This window comes from Moschus berezovskii, chromosome 23 (genome assembly GCF_049115385.1).
Source record: "Moschus berezovskii isolate FMDL1 chromosome 23, NW_MosBer_1.0, whole genome shotgun sequence".
In the NCBI taxonomy this organism is placed as follows: domain Eukaryota; kingdom Metazoa; phylum Chordata; class Mammalia; order Artiodactyla; family Moschidae; genus Moschus; species Moschus berezovskii.
In genome coordinates, this window is record NC_142482.1 from 44,304,853 (window position 1) to 44,327,154 (window position 22,302).

General features: G+C 40.4%; 1 protein-coding gene across 3 annotated transcripts; it reads left to right on the forward strand.

Moving 5' to 3' along the window:
* The first annotated feature begins 8,954 nt into the window (after positions 1-8,954).
* C23H6orf62 (chromosome 23 C6orf62 homolog) lies at positions 8,955-21,943 on the forward strand. 3 transcript variants are annotated; one of them, XR_016036082.1, is made up of 6 exons: positions 8,956-11,338; positions 12,981-13,157; positions 14,165-14,287; positions 17,955-18,089; positions 20,564-21,093; positions 21,320-21,943. XR_016036082.1 is itself a non-coding variant. In XM_055405872.2 (5 exons), exons 1-5 carry the CDS (start codon positions 9,963-9,965, stop codon positions 20,687-20,689), a joined length of 603 nt encoding a protein of 200 aa, XP_055261847.1. In that variant the 5' UTR covers positions 8,955-9,962; the 3' UTR covers positions 20,690-21,943. The 3 variants fall into 3 exon arrangements, 2 of the variants coding, with proteins under 2 accessions (XP_055261847.1, XP_055261846.1); XM_055405872.2 differs by having other exon boundaries at positions 8,955-10,004; positions 20,564-21,943; XM_055405871.2 differs by having other exon boundaries at positions 20,564-21,943.
* The last annotated feature ends 359 nt before the right edge of the window (positions 21,944-22,302 follow it).

Below are 22,302 nucleotides of genomic sequence, written 5' to 3' on the forward strand. Positions count from 1 at the left end.
TCGGACACGACTGAGCGACTGAACAACACCAACCTTCTCTTTTTATTGACTTTGGTTCCTTCTGCTGTCCCTTCACTGGATATTCCCCTTCCCCAGTCCCTGACTCCCTAAGTTCTTTATTCTTTCAAGGTCACATCGGCTTCCCTACAGCCATTACTGTTGAGGCAGTCTGAGTTTCCAGACACAGAGCATTTCAGAAGGGAGTGAGTTGATTAAGAACCAAGAGCAGAGATTAAGTGGGCACTGCGAACACAGCCAGCTGACAACTCCTGACAGACCAGGGAGAGTTGACAGTTTTCGTGGGTTAATAGCCAATTTTTACAGTCTCAAGACAAAGAAAATTCCGGCTGGAAGGTTGGCGTTAGGTGATTGGTTGGGACGTTATAGCATTGGGAGCCAAGAAGCTTGTTAAGTTATTCTCAGGTGCTTTTGGCAAGGTTACAAAGGGGCTCAGTCAGCTTCGGAGGTGACCTTGGTTTGGGGCTCCACTTCTGAGGCCTTGATGCAAGGCCTTGCATCTGTGACCTCGGGGCAGGACTCAACAATTACCTCTGTGCTAACAAAGGTCTGTGCTACTTTCTCACAGGAATTGTAGTCCTCCACTGTGTTGTGTTCAGTCACTTCAGTTGTGTCCAACTCTTTGCAACCCTATGGACTGTAGCCCTCTAGGCTTCTCTGTCTGTGGGTTTCTCCAGGCAAGAATACCGGGAATGGGTTGTCATGCCCTCCTTCAGGGAACCTTCCTGACTCAGGGACTGAATCCAAATCTCCGTCTCCTGTATCACAGGCAGATTCTTTATCACTGAGCCACCAGGGAAGCCCAAAGGCCCCCACTGCTTATTTACTCTTGGATATTTCATTGGTACTTCAATTTGAACATATCTCTTGTCTCAAACTGGCACCCCTTCCCATTTTCCTGCCTCTGGTCATGGCACCATCATTTTCTTAGTCTCTGGTGTTGGCCAGAAACAACAGAAATTTAAGGTGACTTAAACAGCGGTAATTAATGTTCTTAACTGCTCTGGAGGCTGCTGCTGCTGCTAAGTCACTTCAGTCGTGTCCGACTCTGTGTGACCCCATAGACGGAAGCCCACCAGGCTCCCCCGTCCCTGGGATTCTCCAGGCAAGAACACTGGAGTGGGTTGCCATTTCCTTCTCCAATGTGTGAAAGTGAAAGTGAAGTAGCTCAGTCGTGTCCGACCCCTAGCGACCCCATGGACTGAAGCCCACCAGGCTCCTCCATCCATAGGATTTTCCAGGCAAGAGTACTGGAGTGGCTTGCCATTGCCTTCTCCGGCTCTGGAGGCTAGGAGTCTGAAATTAAGGTTTTGTTTTTATCCTTATAATGACTCACCTTATCTTTTCTTTTGGTATTTTTTTTCAAAGCCATTCATGTGTGTAAAAAACATAAATACTACTAATAAAAAGGAACAGTCCTCTGCCCTAACCCCAGGCCCATCACCCAGCTGTAGTCTCCATGTTGAGCCAAAGACTGTGGTGAGAGTGCATTTTTCCTTAAGATCCACTGTTCTTAGAGACTAGAAGCAAGATAGTTTGTGACACATACGTGTTCCAAAAACTAGGATAGACTTTTTTTTTACTGAATAGTGATATATTCTTGGCATATGTTCGGTATATTTTCATCGTATACGTTTCTTAAAGGTCCATATGTAATTTTTAAAGCAGGGGAAAGGAGCCACTGTTAACAGTCACTGGGCCATCTGAAATAAAGTGCTCTTAACAGCCATACAAATACATCCTCTTCTCTGTCACTGCAAAAATCTGCCATATTTTAGTTCACTTCATATTTGGACATTTTCTAATTATTCTTATAGCTTCTAATGATTATTTTTTCTTTTTTAGGAGGTATACTAGTTTCCTAGGGCTTCCATAACTAATTACCACAAACTAGATGGTGTAAAACAGCATATGTTTATTCCCTCACAGTTCTGGAAGTCTGAAATCAAGGTGTTGGGAAGGGCATGCTTTCTCTGATCTCTAGGGAAGAAGCCTTTCTTTATTTCTTCCTTTGAAGTTGACCTATTTTCCCTCATTTCTGAGTGCTTTCTGCATCTTCTCTTTTCCTTAGTACATCTAATGTTATCTTGCTTATCTTTCAGTATATCTTTTCAGTCTGAAGATTCATGGCTATCATAGCTTTGGCACATTTTCTTCAATGATTTCTATGGCAACTTCTATGGTTGCACTATCTCTGAGCTTTCTTTCTGGAACTCCCATTGGTTAGATCTTGGATCAGTATTGGACTTCTAGTTCTTTATTTTTCACTTTCGTTTTTATTTGTTTGTCTTTTCTTTTTTTCTAATGATATTTCTTGCTAGAAAACTCTTCAGTTCGGCAAGCATATTTTTAATTTCCAAGTCATTGTTCTACACTTTCTTGTTTTCCATTAGTTTCTTATTTACAGCACCCTGTTTTTTACATTAGGTATCCATTGTCGTCTAGAATACCTCTGAGAATATTAATTGCAGGTTTGAAAAAAAATCTTTTCCTGTTACCTAAATTGGGTCTTGTGAGGTCAGCTTTTATTTTTGCTTAGTCTGTTTTTTTTTTTTATCCTAGTTTATGCAGCTAATTTCCCTTCCGTGTCCAGTGATGTGGGGGTGATTTTTTTTTTTTTGAAAAAGAGGAAATAGACTGAGTTTTTTTCTCTACTGTTATATATCAGGCTGTTAGTTAATTGCCCAGAAAGCAGAAGAGAGTAACAGGAAGTTGTGTTCATAAGCACAGCTTGCTTACCAGTTACAAGGAAAGGGTAGGGAAAGAGCCAGAGAGAGGAGGGTTTACTTCGTGTCTGCTACTCACCTTAGCGTTAGTTCATCAGTATTTACAGATATTTCTGTTTATTGTCTTGTTCTCATTTCTCTTAGCTTTTATGGCTTTATTCACTTAAAAAAATTCTTTACTGGTCTTTCAAATTGTGTTTTGTAAGGGAAGGGAGACAAAATGTGCTCAGGCTGCTATTTTGAACCAAAGCATCTATCTATTGGGGCTTCCTTTATAGCTCAGTTGGTAAAGAATCTGCCTGCAATGCAGGAGACCCCAGTTTGATCCCTGGGTTGGGAAGATTCCCTGGAGAAGGGACAGGCTACCCACTCCAGTATTCTTGGGCTTCCCTGGTGGCTCAGCTGGTACAGAATCTGCCTGCAATGCAGGAGACCTGGGTTTGATCCCTGGGTTGGGAAGATCCCCTGGAGAAGGAATAGGCTACCCACTCCAGTATTCTGGCCTGGAGAATTCCATGGTCTGTATAGTCCATGTGGTCGCAGAGTCAGACACGATTGAGTGACTTTCACATCTATCTTTTAAAAATTATTTCCTGCTGTTTCTAAGTGGGCATCTTCCACTATATTTAGGTTAATATTCTTACTGTCTCATGGATACACCAAGCTCGTATCAACCTTCATGCCCTCAGTTGTGTTTCTTTTCCAGAAACTTCCTTCTTCTCCTCCCTCTCTTCTTCCATCTAAGCCTAATGAAATTCTTCCCCATTTTGAAGCTAATTTGAGTACACTCCCTCCATGAATCCCCTCTGTTTAATCCAGTTTTCATGGACCCCCACCCCTTCACCTTTCTACTACCAAACTCTGTACCTGTCACTCACAATTCAGCTTTCACTCTAAGTGAAACAGAAGGGGGCTCAGTAATACTTTTGGTTAAAACCTGCAGGCATAAAGCATGAGAAGTAGAAAAGAAAAAAGCAAAGTTAGGATAGAGGAAGAAAGGAACTGGGGGAAGAAGAGGTTAAACAATAAAGAAAAACTGTGGTGCAGTATAGGTACTTTCTAACTTACTCCCCTGGTTCTTAACTGTGTTCCCAAAATAAGGATAATGATGGCTATCTGGTCAAATCTTATTTTCCAAACTTGTAACTCACTTTACGCCTTCAGTAAATATTCAACTTTTAGGCTGCAAATAAGTACTGACCTCCACAGATTCGAGCCTATGTGAAATTAGAGTAAGAGGTAGCTCAGACAATAAAGAATCTACCTGCAATGCGGGAGGCCTGGTTTGATCCCTGGGTGGGGAAGATCGCCTGGAGAAGAGAATGACTGCTCACTCCAACATTATTGCCTGGAGAATTCCATAGACAGAGGAGGAGGACTGGTAGTCCATTGGGCAGCTGAGTCGGATATGACTGAGCAACTAATTCTTTCTTTTCAGGGGAGAAATTAACTATTTTCTTATGCTCCCCTGTACTGCAAGGAGATCCAACCAGTCTTCTAAAGGAGATCAATCCTGGGTGTTCATTGGAAGGACTGATGCTAAAGCTGAAACTGCAGTACTTTGGCCACCTCATGCGACGAGTTGACTCACTGGAAAAGACTCTGATGCTAGGAAAGGTTGGGGGCGGGAGGGGAAGGGGACGACAGAGAATGAGATGGCTGGATGGCATCACTGACTCTGTGGACATGAGTTTGAGTGAACTCCGGGAGTTGGTGATGGACAGGAAGGCCTGGTGTGCTGTGATTCATGGGGTCGCGGAGAGTCAGACACGACTGAGCAACTGAACTGAACTGGACTGAACTGAACCCCCCGAAAAGGCCTCAAAACTAATAGAATTTCTCATTTCTATATCATTTCTGTTTAAAAAGTATGTAAACGTGACTTTCTTGTGGTTGGGAGAGTTGTATGTACCATAGTGTGTGCTGTGAATAAACCCTACTGAACTGTGGAATTTTATTGCCCCGTATTATCAGTTATCTTAGATGGTACACCTGCAATGTTGAAATCTGGAGACCAGACCCCTGGTGTGCTGCTTTTAGGATCACACTGGAGAGGTTCAGAACCAGATCTCTAGGCGTGGATTGACTTAAGTCTAAACTTGTTCTGTATAGATGCTTATCGTGCGTATTAAACTATCAGTCATACATATGACCCATACACAATGAAGGCCCATGTTTGACAGACTTAACAGCATTGATGAAGGGAGACAAAATATTTGAGAATTCCTGAAACAGGTAATATGCTTACCAGCCATGATTGTAGTTATAGAGAACCAAGCCAGAAGTGTTTCCTTCCTCCAGGACACATTATTGCTATTTCTTGGTCCATCTCACTGAGACCTGACACAGACCCACAGCACACAGTGTCTCAGGATTTGTTCAACTTGTGACCAGGTGTCTCCAATTCTATTTCATGGTAGCAGAAACTGAAAACTTCATTTTTTTTACCTCAACAACTGCTCCATCTTATTTTTTTCATGATTATTATCAGTTCAGTTCAGTCGCTCAATTCTGTCTGACTCTTTGTGACCCCACAGACCACAGCACGCCAGGCCTCCCTATCCATCACCAACTCCTGGAGTTTACCCAAATTCATGTCCGTTGAGTCGGTGATGCCATCCAACCATCTCATCCTCTGTCGTCCCCTTCTCCTCCTGCTTTCAATCTTTCTCAGCATCAGGGTCTTTTCAAATGAGTCAGCTCTTTGCATCAGGTGGCCAAAGCATTGGAGTTTCAGCTTCAACATCAGTCCTTCCAATGAACACCCAGGATTGATCTTTAGGATGGACTGGTTGGATCTCCTTGTAGTCCAAAGGACTCTCAAGAGTCTTCTCCAATACCATAGTTCAGAAGCATCAACTCTTTGGTGCTCAGCTCTCTTTATAGTCCAACTCTCACATCCATACATGACTACTGGAAAAACCATAGCCTTGACTAGACAGTCCTTTGTTGGCAAAGTAATGTCTCTGCTTTTTAATATGCTGTCTACGTTCGTCATAACTTTCCTTTCAAGGAGTAATCTTTTGATTTCATGGTGAAATGAAATTAAAGTAAGTAGTGGTTGGGTTTACTCCTTGATAGGAAATGATTATCATAGTAGTATAAAAAAATTTCAGTGGTTTCATAGTCAGGACACCAAAACCACAAGTAGCAAAATTAAAAACAGATGAAATGAATTTCAACAAAATTTAAAACTTCTGGTGCTTCAAAGACCACCATCAAGAAAGGGAAAACCCAAAACCTGTAGAATGGGAGCAAATATTGGCAAATTATATATCTGATAAGGGACTTGTAGCTAGAATAAAGAACTCCTATATCTCAATAATAAAAAGACAAGAAACCCAACTCCAAAAATGGACAAAATCTCTGATTACAAATTTCTCCAAAGGAGAAAGAATGGTCAAAAAGATGTTCAAAACTATTAATTGTTACTGCTGCTGCTAAGTCGCTTCAGTCGTGTCCGACTCTGTGCAACCCCACAGACGGCAGCCCACTAGACTCCCCCATCCTTAGGATTCTCCAGGCAGGAACACTGGAGTGGGTTGCCATTTCCTTCTCCAATGCATGAAAGTCAACAGTGAAAGTGAAGTCACTCAGTCGTGTCCAACTTTTAGAGACCCCAGAGACTGCAGCCTACCCGGTTCCTCGGTCCTTGTGATTTTCCAGGCCAGAGTACTGGAGTGGGGTGCCATTGCCTTCTCCAATGAATAGTTAAGGAAAGGCAAATGGAAATCAACACTGAGATACCCACTTCACACCCAGTAGGTTAACTATAATAAAAAAGACAGATAATAACAGGGATGTGGTGAAATTAGAGCCCTTATACACTGCTAGCCAAAATGTAAAATGGTGTCACCACTTTGTAAAAATAGTTTGGCAGTTTCTCAACCGATTAAAGACAGAGTTAACATCTGCCCCTATAATTTTACCCAAGGGAACTGAAAATAAATGTCTACACAAAAACATTTACATAAATGCTCATACATAGCAAAATTATTCTTAATAGTTAAAAAGCAGAATAACCTAAAAGTCCCTAAACTGATGAATAGATAAACAGAATATGGAAGAGCCATACAATGGAATGTTATTAAGCAATAAAAAAAGTACTGAGACATGCTACAACATGGATGAACCTTGAAAACATTAGGCCAAGTAAAGAAGCCAGTCACAAGGACCATGTATGATTCTATTTACATGAAATTTCCAAAGCAGAAAAATCTATGGAGACAGAACATAGAGTAGTGGCTGGGCTGGAAGAGAAAGAAGCCGAGTGACTGCTACTAGGTACGGGGTTTCTTGTTTGAGTGATGAAAATGTTCGAAATTTCTGGTGATGGCTGTACAACTCTGTGAATATACTAACATCAATTGAAATGTATACTTTGAGTCAGTACATTTGGTGGTGTGTGAATTATATTTCAAATAAAGCTGTTATTAAAAAAAAAAACTCTTCTAAGGGGCTGATCATGGATACAAATCAAGCCCAGATCAAGAGGACATGAACCTTTGCTATATTTAAAATATCTTTCTTTAAAACCAGTGTCCTAAACTACCTGAAATCCTCAGTTTTATCCTTGTGAGTTTTCTGCAGTTATTACTATGTGATTGTGAAAATCAATTAGGGAAGCACTAGCAAAATGCTGTATTTATTGTTAACGCTTCTCTGGTAGCTCAGACGGTAAAGAGTCTGCCTGCCATGCAGGAGACCCGGGTTTGGTCCCTGGGTCAGGAAGATCCCCTAGAGAAGGAAATGGCAACCCACTCCAGTATTCTTGCCTCAAAAAGCACATGGATGGATCAGCCTGGTGGGCAACACCCCTCGCGAAGAGTTCAACATGACTGATCGACCAACACACACAGTAATAATTTGAAAATCCAGAAATATCATCATTTAGTTGCAAACAATTTATTTTGAAGGGTGGGTATAATTAATCTCCTGGTTCATGGGTTAAAAAGGGGGGGGGGAAAGTCATTACAGGTCATCTATTTTGATTTTACCAAGTGAGGAGCAATAATTTTGGGAACCAATAGAGTTCTAAAATTTCACCACAGAGTAGCTCGTAAAAGATTATTTAGCCTTTGCTTTTGTTAAATGTTGACCTTTGTGGATTTCTTATTTATATAGCTTCGTTTTGTAGGTACATTGGAGCTCTGAAAATGGGACTAATTGCTCTTTGGAGCCAAAGACGTGCGATTCGAAGAGGTGTGGGTCCGTCCTACACATATGCTCTTCATATTTTGAGGAGCCACCTAAGGGACAGGTCCCAGGGTCTAAGGTCCTGAGTGGCGGACTGCCATAGAAATTGTGTTCTCCAAGTAGGGTTGCAATGATGCATGGGGCAGGTTCGGCAGTTTTCCTCCGAAGCCACAAGAGCAACGCTCCAACGGCGTCTTTGACCTTCGGAGCTTGAGGATCCCCCTCCCTTCTCCGCGCACGTGGACAGGCGGGAAACAGAGAGCCACGTGAGACCAACACGAGCCATTTTCGGCGGCTTAGCCGTTTCAAGTGCAGGTGTTGGAAACGAACGCTCAACGGCGCGGGACCGCGCGGGGCAGACCCGCAAAAGGCCTGCCAATCAGTGGTTGAGAAACAAAACCGCGACGAATTGAAATGAGCATCTCCGCCTCCCCTCCGACAAACACTTCCCTTTTCCTCCTCCACCCCGCCCCGCCTTCGTGTTCTCTCCGCCCACCGGCCCCGCCCACCGGCCCCGCCTCTCCCGCGCCCCGGCCGAGTCTGAGGGAGCACGAAATGAGGGCAGGGCGAGTCCATCCGGGTGCTGTCGGGGAGGGCGTAAGGGCGTGGCCTTATGACGACTGCGGGGGCGGGGCGAGGCGCCAACTCGGGAGCCAGGCCCTCCAGACGGAGAGGGCGGAGGGAGATTGGGTCGGCTCTTTCCACGCCCCATAGAAACTGCATTCTGGACAAGAGGGGGAGATGTCTATTCTCAAACTCCCCTTTTGAGGCGGGAGTGTCAACCAAGAAGCCTCAGCTCGGAGAGTCACCCATTTCAAGGCTTGCTCACACCCTCTGCCCCTGCCCTTCTTTCTTCCCTCCTTGAGAAGCATGTAAACCTTCACCACAGCCCGTCTTCTCCCCCCTTCGCTCCTGCGCGGATGGTGGCGGCCCGCGCGCTGCGCAGCCGCAGAGCGTTCGGGGCGGTGCCCGTGAGGGGCGGGTGACGCAGCGGCCGTCGCTGCCATTTTAAGTTGTTTGTTCTCGCTTCTCGTCTCAGACGCGACTCTGCCCCGGACCTGGGAGGCGCCGAGGCCGCCGCTGTCGCTTCCGCAGCCACCGTGGGGGGGAAACCAGGCTGTGCCAGCGCGGACGCTCACCCTCCGCTTCGGCCTCTCCCCCCTCCGGGTCTCCTCGACCTTCTTTCCGAGAGCCGGAACTCGATCCGTGCGGAGAAGAGAGACTCCAGAGCAGATGCTTGAACTGAAATAACTTTTTGTTTTGGGGGGTTTCCTTCGCTGACAGGCCCCCTTTAGCGCAGGGCTCCCCTCCCCGTCCTCTCTTCCCCTTCGGCCGCCGCCGGTCCAGACCAACCCCCCTCCCCCTTCCTCCTCGTTTCTCCTCCTCTCTCTGCTCTCGCCGTCGCCGCCGTCTCCGCGTCCTTCCCGTCCGCCGCCGCCCGGGGCGCCGAGCCAGACTATGGGTCCCAGGTGGGGGCTGAGCGGCGGCAGCAGCGCGGGCGGCCCGGTCACAGTGCGCACTGCAGCGGGGATGGAGGGGCTCAGTTGGCTGGTGGTTTTCTCTTGACATGGCTCCTGCCCGTGCTGCGAGCAGCGCCCCCGCCGCCGCCGCCTCTTCCGCCGCCGCCACCGCTCCGCCCGCAGGCTGCGGCTAGAGGGCCCGAACCCCGCCCGAGAGTCGGCCCGCCAGTCCCGGTCTCCGCGGGGACAGGGAGGGGACCTCCCCGTCACCCACCCCGCCCCAGCCGCCTCCAGTCCATCCCCCCTGTTCCTTCGGGAAGCCAACTTAACGACCCCGCCCTAAGCCATCCAAAGTCGGGAAACATGGTCTGTTCAATGTGAGAGCTGAATCCGGAATCCGGGAACTTAGTTTTTTTTTTTCCCTTTCCTTGGGTGGGGTGGGGTGGGCATACTTTAAAAAGTAATTAATATTAACGCAACTATTTTCTTTTCTTCCCACTGATCCTTCCCCTTTACCCTCTCCCGCCTCCTCTACCCGGGCGGGGATTGTTTCCACGGTGAAATGAGTGAAAACCCGAGTGATCCAGTGTCTCCCGTGGTGCGAGTGAGTCGCTGCCGCTGAAGGCAAAGGGTGGGGGTGGGCCCTCCGGGGGGTGGAAGGCAGGTGGTCCCCGGGCACTGCCTGGGCTTTGGGAGAAGAACCCGCCACCTTTGCCTCAGCAATGCTCACAAGAAGATAAGTCTCACTCCCCCCACGGTCTTGCACGCGGGCAGATTCATAGGGAACGGTCCCTCGGGGAATGTAGGACTCATTGCCTGACTTGGGGTGTTGGGATCCCGGGCATTAATCAGGTCTAACCACAGGGCCGGAATCATTATTATATCGTATTATATACCCCTTTTTCTTCTGCCATCATGATTCTCCTTGGCAGCAGCATTAGCAGCCGCCTGATGGTGAAAATGTGGGTGATGGGGAAATTGGTAATGACTCCGCTGTTTTTTCTTACGGCTCCTTTGGGCAACAGCTGCCCGCCCCCGGTATACACTGTAGTTGATTGCAGGGAAACCCTGAACCTCTCCCCTTCTTTCTCTACCGATTTTGCACTTTTCTCTTTGCTCACCACCAAGTGTAATCAATAACACGCACTGATAATACATAGCAATAGTGAAATCTGAAATAACTAAGAATTAATTAGGTACTACAGCCATGAATCTGGCTGGGTAAAGTCCAATTGGATATTTCAGTTTCATTCACCTACCCTGCTTTGGTTTTGGGGGAAGGTTATTTTGGTGGCTTTTTTTTTCCTTTGATATTTGGAAAGTAAGGATCACAGTCCCCCTCCTCATTTCTTTTCATTATTCCTTCTCTAAAAAGAGGGAAAAAAGATCCGGATGGATTTTAAGGATTGGACTGGTGTCAACTGTGTTTTATTGCACACCTAAATCCTATTAATAGGTTTTTCCGTTCCCCCACCTTTATTTTGGCAGTGAAGCCAAATGTATTTTCCAAAAAGTTAGTTCAAGTATTTTCTCTTTCCTTCCTTCCTTCCCTTCCTTTTTCCCATCTGACCCCAGACCTTTCTTGTCCAAACATGACTGGACAGCAGCTTTTGTTTCTTGACCCTGTAATATGACAGTCTGCTAATATTGCCAGAAGGTGCAGTTTTTGGGTTGCAGTCGTGATTTTAGCTATACAATCATATTAGCAGGAAAAAAAATGACTTGTTTCTGTTGTACTTGAGTCTTAAGAAAAAGTGCCCATAGTTTAGTGACAATTTCCAAAGGCTTTAGTACCACCTGTATTTCAAAATGGGGGACCCAAACTCCCGGAAGAAACAAGCTCTGAACAGACTACGTGCTCAGCTTAGAAAGAAAAAAGAATCTCTAGCTGACCAGTTTGACTTCAAGATGTATATTGCCTTTGTATTCAAGGAGAAGGTAATTTAAAATTCTTAATGTGATTTAGCACAAGGTTTTTTGTAAGTGTATATTACTTGGTTAGGGTTAAAGAGTGGTGGACAAAAGTCTTCATTTGTATGGTTTAACTTTGACCCTTAAGGTAATTACCTCAGTCAAAGGAGTTAGGGTGTAACTATGAATAAAAGGCTTGTGTGCTCTTTGGTTTGGAAATAACCTAATTGAAAGCTGAGCAGGATCCACTTTTAGTTAACATGGGGTGAGTAGCATTGTAAAACTTGGGTTTTTGTTTTACAATAAATTTTATTTACGTGGAGTTATATAGAGAACTTGGTTACTGAATTTAAAGATTATTTAAGGTATATAGAATGTTTGAAAGTAGTAAATTGGAATCAAAATGTTTACTTGCCGAAAGCTTTCTGGTTCTTAAGCTACATGTTGTAGTTTACCTTTGCTCTTGGTCCCTTTAGTGAAATAGAATGCAGTTTTATTTTTAGTAGCAGTTAATTACTGTAAGGGTTAATATGTCTTTAGAAGTACAACATGACCAAAAGAAGTGTACACTTTTTTTGGTGTTAGAGTTAATTCCACAGTAAAACAGCAAATAATGAGTTGTGAGTAGTCAGGGAACACATAACTTTTTTGGCAATTAAAATAATGGACAATTTCTATCTGACATGAGGTTAGGTTTTATATATTAAGGAAACACTAATTTGATTTTGTGCTTAAGTTGTGAGCTAATTTCACATCAGAAACACCATCTTGGCATGGTGTATCTTTAATTTGAAAGTTTCTCACATATTTATTCCCACTATTAAAGATATTAGTATTTAAGAACTCTTGTAGCTGCTAGGTATAGCATAAAATGTGATTTCGAAAGTGGTTTGTTTTGAAATGATTGTCTCAAGATTGAATATCACGGATTTGCTTTTTTCTTTTTTTGTTAATTGCAGAATTGATAAGACCAGATTTTAATGGACACTATTATAACGTAGGTTCACTAGAAATACGAGATAAAAATAGACTAGGTTTCTGAATTTAATCTGTCTGATGCTGCAAATTATATCATCTAGCTCTTCTCACACCTATGGAAATCTTTGACTGGACAGTATCCAGACAGTTGTCTTGAGCAGTTCATGAATTTTATAAGCTAAATTGATGAGTTCTTGATCTTAACTAAGTTTGAAGGTTTGGTGGACATTTTTTCCTTTCGGAATAATGGAAATTGACCCTAGAGCCTTGATTTTAAACTGCTGAGAGTTTGATTTTGCTGTATGTAGAACCAGTTAAGTGAACTTGCATCAGGAGTAAATCACTGCTTTGTTTTTTTAACCGCAGGGGTATCTGGTGTTTGTTTCTCATTGTGTAAGAAATATTGTGCAAAATAAGTTCTTGCTCTGGTTACCATAATGCTAAAAAAACATGCAGTTAAACATTCTGATAATAGTCTATTTGGCTGTGGGTTGGGAAGTAAGGGGGTTGAGGGAATAACAGGGATCCACCGAGTTTGAAAATCTGTGTTTTCTGTACGGAAATGGCTTCAGTTAAGAATTTTGCTGTGTTAGAATAATGCTACAAAACATTGTATTATGAACTCTGGGTGTGAAGAGATAATGTGCTACCAGTAGGTTAATACACCTTTTTTTTTTTTTTCCCCTTTTAGAAGAAAAAATCAGCACTTTTTGAAGTGTCTGAGGTTATACCAGTTATGACAAATAATTATGAAGAAAATATCCTGAAAGGTGTGCGAGATTCCAGCTATTCCTTGGAAAGTTCCATAGAGCTTTTACAGAAAGATGTGGTGCAGCTCCATGCTCCTCGATACCAGTCTATGAGAAGGGTGAGTTCTGTTTTTAAGTCTTGATTGGGTAGGCTTTTGTGAGAAACTTGCCTTTTTTTTTTTTTCCCCTCCTAAGAATGGGTAGTGAACGGTGATAATAAATCTCTTTAAAAATGGAATTTAAAACGGGTAACTTTCTTAACCATTACTGTGTTGGTAATGGTGTACATTGTTGTGATTCATATATTACTGAGATTTCCTTTTCCAGGGGAGAATGAAACATCTTGCCCCTTGTAAATAAGAAACTTTTGAGGCGGTTTGTCTAAACTTCTGCAACTCATTGAAAGTTACTGTGGGCAAAGTAACTTGAACAAGACGGCCCCATCATTAGTAGGCTTGGGGGCAGCTGGAGATAAACCATGTAGTGGTCTGGAAGAGGTTAATTGGGCTCAGTAATCGGCATTTCACCTGTAATGAGGTGATTTAGAAGTTTCAGGACACCTTTGCTTAATTAGGGTCTGATTTTGAAGATTGAAAATAATGGTACAAGAACTTAAAAGACAATGAGAGGTTCAGTTGCAGTTTTCACCGTGCACTGATGAGTTTAGATCTCAATATGATAAACATTGGACTGATTGATTATATGTGAACTCTACAAGGTAAAAATTAGAATTAGGTCATGAACTATTCAGGCTGTATACAGTCCTATTATTGTCACCTCTTAAAAGACATAACACATGGTAGACCCTTAACACGGATTTGGAGCAACTGTCAGGGCCCACTTTTATGTGGGTTTTTTAAAATAAATAGTTCACAGTACTACTCAGTCTGCAGTTGGTTGAATCCGCATGTAAAGAACTGCAGCTTTGGGGGGCTGGCTATAAAGTTACATGCACAGTTTTCAACTCTGATCAGTGTCTCTCCTGCCCAGGTTGTTTAAGGGTCAGCAGTTTAGTGAACCGTTTGCACTTGAAAATGTTTTTGTAGTCAGACCCTGTAATTTGTGATAACTGCTTGTTATGGCTTTATTTGAAAGTAATGTTTTGTGTGTGTGTGGCAATTTACAGGATGTAATTGGCTGTACTCAAGAGATGGATTTCATTCTTTGGCCTCGGAATGATATTGAAAAAATTGTCTGTCTCCTGTTCTCTAGGTGGAAGGAATCTGATGAGCCTTTTAGGCCTGTTCAGGTATTTCATTCTAAAATAAGTGTGGTGAACACATGAATAAGTTGAAAACTCAGAGAATAGGGTCCAATTTAAGAAATTCCTTAGGAATATGCTTTCTGATAGGTTTTCCTTCATGAGTCCCTCCTGGCCTTTTGACTGTTGTAAGAATGGACAGCATTTGGATTATAGAATCTCTTGAGATTGAGGTGGTTCTGACTACCCAGTGTGTCTTTGAAATTATGGTCAGAGCGAATGTTCTAAGGTAGACATTTGTTGATTTATAGTGGGGCCCATAGATAAACTTTAGAAAAATCTCTTCCCCTCCACCACACTCACTTTAAAATATTTTGTATTTAACCGTGGTTCTCAGAGGAATCTCATCTAAGAAATGAAGAAACCCTTTCCTAGGAGTTGATTTGTATATAAGGCTTCATAGGAGAAAATAATCTAGTAGTGGTTCTTAACTAACTTTCCTTGACATTTGGCTATGTTTTGACTTGTTATTTAATGTGCTTGACAATTTCTAATGTTTTATTTAAGGGAATTTTTCTGTGCGTTGATGTAATTTTATTTATAGTCTATCTGTGTGTGCATGGTTGTAAGTACAAGATCCACCAAAATGTTAATTGTGCTTAGTTTTAGGTCAGATATAGGTAACTTTTCCTTTTTTACTTAAATATATGTATATGTTCAGTAAATTTCTACAATGAACATACTTAGCAATCAGACAAACTAAGAAGTAATTACATTTATTTAAAGACTAAGTATCCTAAACTAAATTTTAGAAGGCTTATTTTGAACTAATTGCTTAGGACTGTGAAAGTTGTCATTGAAAAAATTTTGCTTTTATCCTTGCTTTTGGGTATAATCCTCCTCCTGTCCACATGGTAATGTTGGTACACATCAGCTCAAATAAGTTGTCATTTTTCTAAGGTTCATTTGACAGGCTAGATAAAGGTGAACGTCCTATGTTTGTGTGTTGTTTTAATTGATGACATCTGACTAAGATGAATGCGCTGGAGAGTTTAAGCTGAATATAGAAGACAGAAATGGAAAAGGCATATTATCAGGGCAGGTCTTACACCTTAATGGTGCTGCTCTCCAGAAGCACTGTTAGGTTTTTGTTTTTGTTTTTTTCAGTTCAGAATTTCCCATTTGAAAAACTTAGGTCTGCTTATCACAGAATGTTTTTTAATTTCTAGTACCCTGTCTTTCTCTCAGACCTTGTTTTAAAAAAATAGTTGCATTAAAATAGTCTCAAGTGTTATTTTTCCTTAAAATCTTGGCTGTTATATTGAGTGTTGACTGCTAGGCTGTTTTTCAAATAAAATCTGATGTATGTTGAATCTCAGTCCTTAAACTAGGTAGATAGGAACCTCCTTTTGCAAAGAAACTGTCAGATAGGTAAATAATCCAAGGTCATGCATTTAAGTGGTAGTCAAGACTTAAGTCTAGACTGACTATAAAGCCTGCGCTCTTAATTCACTACCCTGTCCTGTGGAAAGTTCCCTGAATGATAAAACCGTAAATTATGGACTGAATGTAAGCAGTAGGATATAGGATTATCTAGGGTATAGATAATATTTTTATAATTAGCAGTGTAAAAACAAACATACTTTTTTGAAGTAATTTTAATATAAATATCCTGAATGAGAAACCTTAAATAAAAAGAGCAGGGTTTATTCTCTCAAGATAGGTGAAAGAAAGGCAAACTTTAATTCACACACCTTTTTTTCTGACTCAAAGCATTTTAAAATCAGAATACTTCAGTAGTGAGATTTAATAGAAACCACAGTAAAGATTGTTTTAAAATATTTTGAGTTCTACCATATTCATAGTACTATGAAGAACAGGGAGGTCCTATTAAAGTTGGTCTGGTCTACTGTTTCCTCTTCATTCCTAATGCTTTTGCTGCAGGTTAGCTCTTCATCACGCTATTAAAACATTCAGAATTACTTTCCCTCTGGGAATTGTTTCTTACATGCTGCCTATTAGTTTTCTTTTTCGTGTGGACCATTCCTTTCCCAAACTCTGGATATTCAAACAGGATGGAATTGATGTGCCGCAGAAACACAGGCAAAGCCTTTTTCAGTCTCACTTAAATGTGTTGTCAGTGTGTTACCTACTGGCTTCTTCCATCCACCCTGATACATGCCATAGTGAAACACTTGAAGCTGTCTTTTTTGAGCAGCATCTTGATTTTGACACACTTGTGTTTGTGTAGGTTCTGTTTCTTAGAATGGCGTTTTCCAAATTGCTTACCATTTTTATTTTCCCCAGGGAAAATTACTGTCATCTTTCAAGGCCCAATCCAAAATCATCTGCTATAATACTGCCCTCATTGTTTACTGTTAGTTATTTAGTCTTTCTTCTCATGGTGCTTTTAACAGTAAGAACCCATTTTAAGATTTTTTTTTTTTTACAAATAACCATATCATATTCTGGGAAAGGTTTGAAGTAAGTTAGGATTTACGTTTTTATATGCTTTGCTTCTTCAGCAGTATGTGAGTCCCTTAAGATTGAGATAATCTTATTTATATTTGTCAGTATCTATTAACATGCTTTTCGTGTTGAGTTCAAAAAATATTTGAATTGTGCCAATATTTTATGTAGAGTCATGTGTAGGGGATACCATATTTTATGTTATGGCTTATGAGAAAAACTACTGGGTAGTAAAACCCTAGACAGCAAGGTCTGATGTTTTTTCCATGTTAGTATTTTCTACTGTCTTTGACATAACGGGAGAATAAAGATTGTTTGAACCAAATCATTTTTACAGTTCACTGTTCTAAAATATCAGATTGTTTAAGGTTTCCGGGTTTCTTGAATTCCCTGTTAGCCTGGTCTTTTCACCTGTCAGTTAGCCTCTCCATAGACATTTGTTTGATAATCTTCCTCATGTTAAAAGATCAAAAGAATGTTATGACTGACTTATAACTGTTCTTCATAATGTAAAAACTTTACTAATATGAAAAAAATGTGTATAAAAACATTTTTTTTTAATTTGAGGGGTTCCTGTATCCTTAGATATTCACCTTTGTGAGGCCTGGAAGTATATTTCAGGTGTGGTTTTTACATTTCATTTACTCCTCTTAACTGATGGGTTAGAGCCCTTTTACTTTATAGGTGAGGAAGCTAAAATTTAGAAAAGTTAAGGGGTTTGCACAGGTCACATAAGTAGTGAGGTGTGCTGTAGCTAGGATTGGAATATAAATAGATTTCTTTCCAAGAGCCATCTGTAGCATTCTTTGTTACATAAGAGAAAGATGGGTGGTGTTATTGGACTAAGTACTAAAGTAGGAGCCTTGAGCTGAGTGGGTCTGAAAATCTCATTTAATGATATTTGGCTTAAAAGGAGTATTAAAATTTAGTCACTTCAATATAGTTTCTCTTGAAGGTCAAATTATGAAGTGTTACACAATAGAACTTTCTGTGATGAAGGAAATCTTTTGTATCCCAAGAGATTATTTAGAATGGTGGCCACCAGCCACCAAATGAGACTATTGATCATTTGAAATGCGGCCAGTACAATTAAAGAACTGAGTTTTCAATTCCATTTAATTAATATAAATGTTAAGTAGCCTCTATTGGTTACCATATTGGAGAGCACAACTTCATGCATATGTGTGCAGTAGACGTTTTAGGTAGTGTAACGCTTGCGGTTACATGTAAATGTCTTATTTCTTAGGCCAAATTTGAGTTTCATCACGGTGACTATGAAAAACAGTTTCTGCATGTACTGAGCCGAAAGGAAAAGACTGGAATTGTTGTCAACAATCCTAACCAGTCGGTGTTTCTCTTCATTGACAGACAGCACTTGCAGGTAAGCTGGATTTTTTTTTTTTTGTAAACCACACAAGGGCTCGTTTTAAAAGTTTACCGGTTAGTAAATTATTTTCTGTATGTTACTTAATTCTGATTTGCCCCTTCAGTATTGCATTATTTTGAATTTATTTAAAAACCAAGAAACAGATGTCCTGACCTTAACCTGGAACATTGGTTCCCAAACTGCTGCATGTTAGATCTACATGGGGAGCTTTTCTAAAAGTCATTTCAGTTTGCAGTAATCAGAATCTGTATTTTGAATAAAATAATAAATGTCATCACTTAGAATTTGTAGTGGGTAATAGATACTTTGTTAAAAATAGCATCATTGTAATTTATCTAGCATTCATTCAACAGATGAGTGCTAAGTGTCAGGTATTCTATAGCAGTGAACAAGTTAGAGATTACTGCCCTATGGGTTGGCATTTCATTGTGGGAAACCTAGAAGTAGGGAAGTAATAAATACTAAGAGAAAAGAGGGAATTATACTGTTTGGTGTGAATCCTTAGGTAATGTCTCCAGAAAAGGCCTCATTGAGAAGGTGATTTTTTAAAAAAGTACGATACCAATTGCATTGTGTTAGAACATTTTTGTTTTTATTTGAGCAAGTCTGTGCAAGGTACTAGAGAATTAGAAATGGGAGTCATACTGCTACCTTCAAGGAGCTGATAGGCTATTTGGGAAGACTGTACATTTTGTACCTTATAGTAAGTAATTTTATGGTGTAGTTACAAGTAAAAGAAACTGGTAGTTAAAATTAATTTCACTGGAAGCATGTGATAAAACTGATAGAAAACCATATAATTTAGGTGGGGTGTTTTTTGTTTTGGGCCTTGTTTGTTTTTAGTTTCTTATTTACCTTAGCGCTCCTGTGGTGAATATTTTTTGGTTGACTCTTTTATCCTAATTTTTAATTGCTTATAGTATACTTTCGTTTGAGTTACTTACTGAGAAGATACTGTAGAGCAGGATATTCAGCTAGTGTCTACAGTTGACCCTTGAATGACACAGGTTTCAACTGCACTCGTCCACTTACACGTGAAAATTTTTCAATAAATACATACTGCTCAGTCCAGTTGGCTGACTTCATGGTTTGTTCAGTTAGCTGATGTGGAACTGTATATATGGAGGGAAGACTAAATTATACATGGAGATTTTCAACTGCATTTAGGGTCTGTATTCCTTTCCAATCCCTGTGTTTAAGTGTCGTGTCGTCTGTCCATAATATTTTACTCATTCGTGACATAACCTTTTTGTTTTTTGATACTTTTAGACTGTGTGGTTTATCTGTGAATTTTTTCAAATTTTCACAAATCTCAAATTTTTCCAATATATTTATTGAAAAAATTTGCTTATGTGACCCTGAGCAGCCCAAACCCATGTTGTTTAGGAGTCAACTATTATGCACCAAACTCAATACTAAGAGCTTTCCATGTATGAGCTCATTTAATCCTCATAACAGTTTTTTGATGGATAGATCTTACTATTCCCATTTTATAGTTAAGGAAATCAGAAATTAAGAAATTTGATTGAAATCATCTAGCAGAGATCTGCCCTTTATATTCTAACATAATATGTATTTATTATAAGGGCTAGACCAAAAAAATTTTGAATGGGTGGTGGTATAGAAGCTCATGCCTAGAATTCAGATTCTAACATACATGCAGTAACTTACTGGCCATGAGACCTTGGACAAGTAACTTCTGTAATAATATTCTTTCTATAAATGTAGTAAATGAAAGTCCTAGGTTTTAAAAGTTAAAATGAAAAAATATGTATGTGTGGGTTCATTTATGTACACAGGTATGTAGACCGCTTCAGACACGGGCTCGGTCCACCTTCTGTTCTTTTGCCTTTTTTTTAAGAGGTGCTATAGTGAAAAGATGCAAAACTGAAGGTAGTTCTGGGTTCAGACTTCATCTTCCACTTACTAGCCCTAGTTTTTTGTGAAAGTACCTAGCACTTGTTTATCAGAAGTTAGATGTTAAAATGGTAACTGCTTTTTAAAAATACTTAATGAGTGTGATTTATCTGTTAATACTTTGGCCTTGTCCTTTACCTCAGGATATGCTTAAATCTCTTAACCTATTTCTGATTTCTCTACCTTCTGCTCTCACCACATCTGTCTTTCTGTACACAAACATGATTGCAAACCTCTATTCAAATCTATCTCCACGATATGCCTTTAATGCTAATTTCTTTTAGCTAGTAGTCTGACTTTCGTAACTTTTAAGTTAAATTCTGTCAACATTTAGTATCATGTTGACTCTTTTTCTGTATCTTGTATGTCAGGGTTCTGTCCTAACTAGACTAAGTTCCTTATGAATAGGGACCATAATTTCTTGCCTCACTGTATATGCTTTGTTACTGTGTTCCTCAGTGCTTAATAAATTATGGGAGGTTTTAATGTGATAATTGGCCAGTTGCGTTGAGGTCCTTCTTAATATTCTAAAAATTTTTTTCCCGTTCCAGACTCCAAAAAACAAAGCTACAATCTTCAAGTTATGCAGCATCTGCCTCTACCTGCCACAGGAACAGCTTACCCACTGGGCAGTTGGCACCATTGAGGATCACCTCCATCCTTACATGCCAGAATAGAGTGCTGACCAGCAAAATGGAGAAGATCAGAGAGTGCAGCAGCAATTTTTTTTTTTCCTTACCACTTATCTTTCAGAGTAAAGAAAAATGGACTCATGCACAGAACACTATGCATTTTGAAACTTGTTCATCCTGGATTTTTTTTTTAATCATTTGTATCTCAGAACTTAAATTAGATGTCTTCTGCACGGACTGTGTGAAAGAAGATGCTTTGCATATTTGCTGCACTGCATCAGCATCTTACTAAAAGTGTGAAATGAAAGGACTATTGTACACTGAAATGCTTAAATGTTTCTGAAAGCACAAGGTGATACTCATTTTTGATGGTCTTTCCATTTGTGCTGGTGTTGGCCTCTTTGACACCTGTCATCAGTATTTGGAGGGTGAGAAGTGAATGTTAACAGGTATAAACAACGTTTTTAAAACTTATAGCTTTGCTATAATCACCGTTGTTCAGAGCAGTGTCAGATTCATTCTAATGGCCAAAAGTGGTTGTTAAAAAAGAAAAAGAAGATACAACCATGGGAAAGAAATCTTTAAAAAGCATCTCATTGTAGGCAGTCTTGCCTCATATATTACTGGGTCATGTTTGTTTCCTGGTACTCATAAATGTATGTATTTTATTTCCAGATCTCTTTCCCCAAGTTGCTGTTATGGAAGAGTATTCTGCCGAGTGTGCACACAGTTAAACACTTTTAAAGCAGATCTGGAGTCTGAAGTAGCTAAGCGGCTATGAAACTGAGAAATACATTCATAGCTGCAGAAACCACAATAGGTAGAGGACTTTCCTTTTGGTTTTTGTTTTTTGGTTTTGAAAAGAAGAGATTTTTATTATAAAGAAAAACAATTCCAGTGAATTGTGCAGAAATACTGGTTTTTACACCATCCTAAAGGAAAACTTAGGGTTTTTTTGATGTAGAAAAGTTATTAAAGTTGGGATCTTAAATTGTGCGGGGAGGAAAAAAAACACCATTGAGTGTCAAAGTTCTAAAAGCAGAACTCATTTTGTGCAATGAACATAAGGAAAGACTACTGTATAGTTTTTTTGTTTTATTTTTCTTTTAAATGAAGAAAAGCTTTGCTTAAGGGTTGCATACTTTTATTGGAGTAAATCTGAATGATCCTACTCCTTTGGAGTAAAACTTAGTGCTTACCGGTTTCCAATTGTATTTAGCTTCTGGTTGGAATTTGAATAAATGAAAACCTAAATAAAATAGGTGAAAGTTCCCTGACTATTCAGGTGAATACACAAAACTCGAAGTGGTAACTTTTCTTCTAAGTAACTTGGGTACCTGTTCTTGAGACCTTAGCCCATGGCTAAACTGTAAACTCAGAAGAGAAGTTGGGTTTGTAATTTCTACAGGAATGGGAATCAAAGACATTTTGTCAGCTTTTAACAATTACCATCCTGGCCTTATACCTGGCTTCGTGGAAAAGACAAAAATATTCTTAATTTCATCATGCACTTCCATGTTTTCTGATAATTGACAATTGGAATCGATTTGAAATGAACACTTTCTCATGGTCAGGGACTGTTGTAAACTCTTTACATAACCGCCCTGAGTGGAACTAGGTGCAAAGGTTTAGGAACTTGCCCTCATACTCAAGTTTTG

Excerpts from the sequence above, each read along its gene's own strand:
- C23H6orf62 (XM_055405871.2), top strand. The coding sequence starts at position 11,210 with ATGGGGGACCCAAACTCCCGGAAGAAACAAGCTCTGAACAGACTACGT. Across the intron at positions 11,339-12,980 it reads CCTTTGTATTCAAGGAGAAG|AAGAAAAAATCAGCACTTTT; the intron begins GTAATTTAAAAT and ends TTCCCCTTTTAG. Across the intron at positions 18,090-20,563 it reads TTGACAGACAGCACTTGCAG|ACTCCAAAAAACAAAGCTAC; the intron begins GTAAGCTGGATT and ends TTCCCGTTCCAG.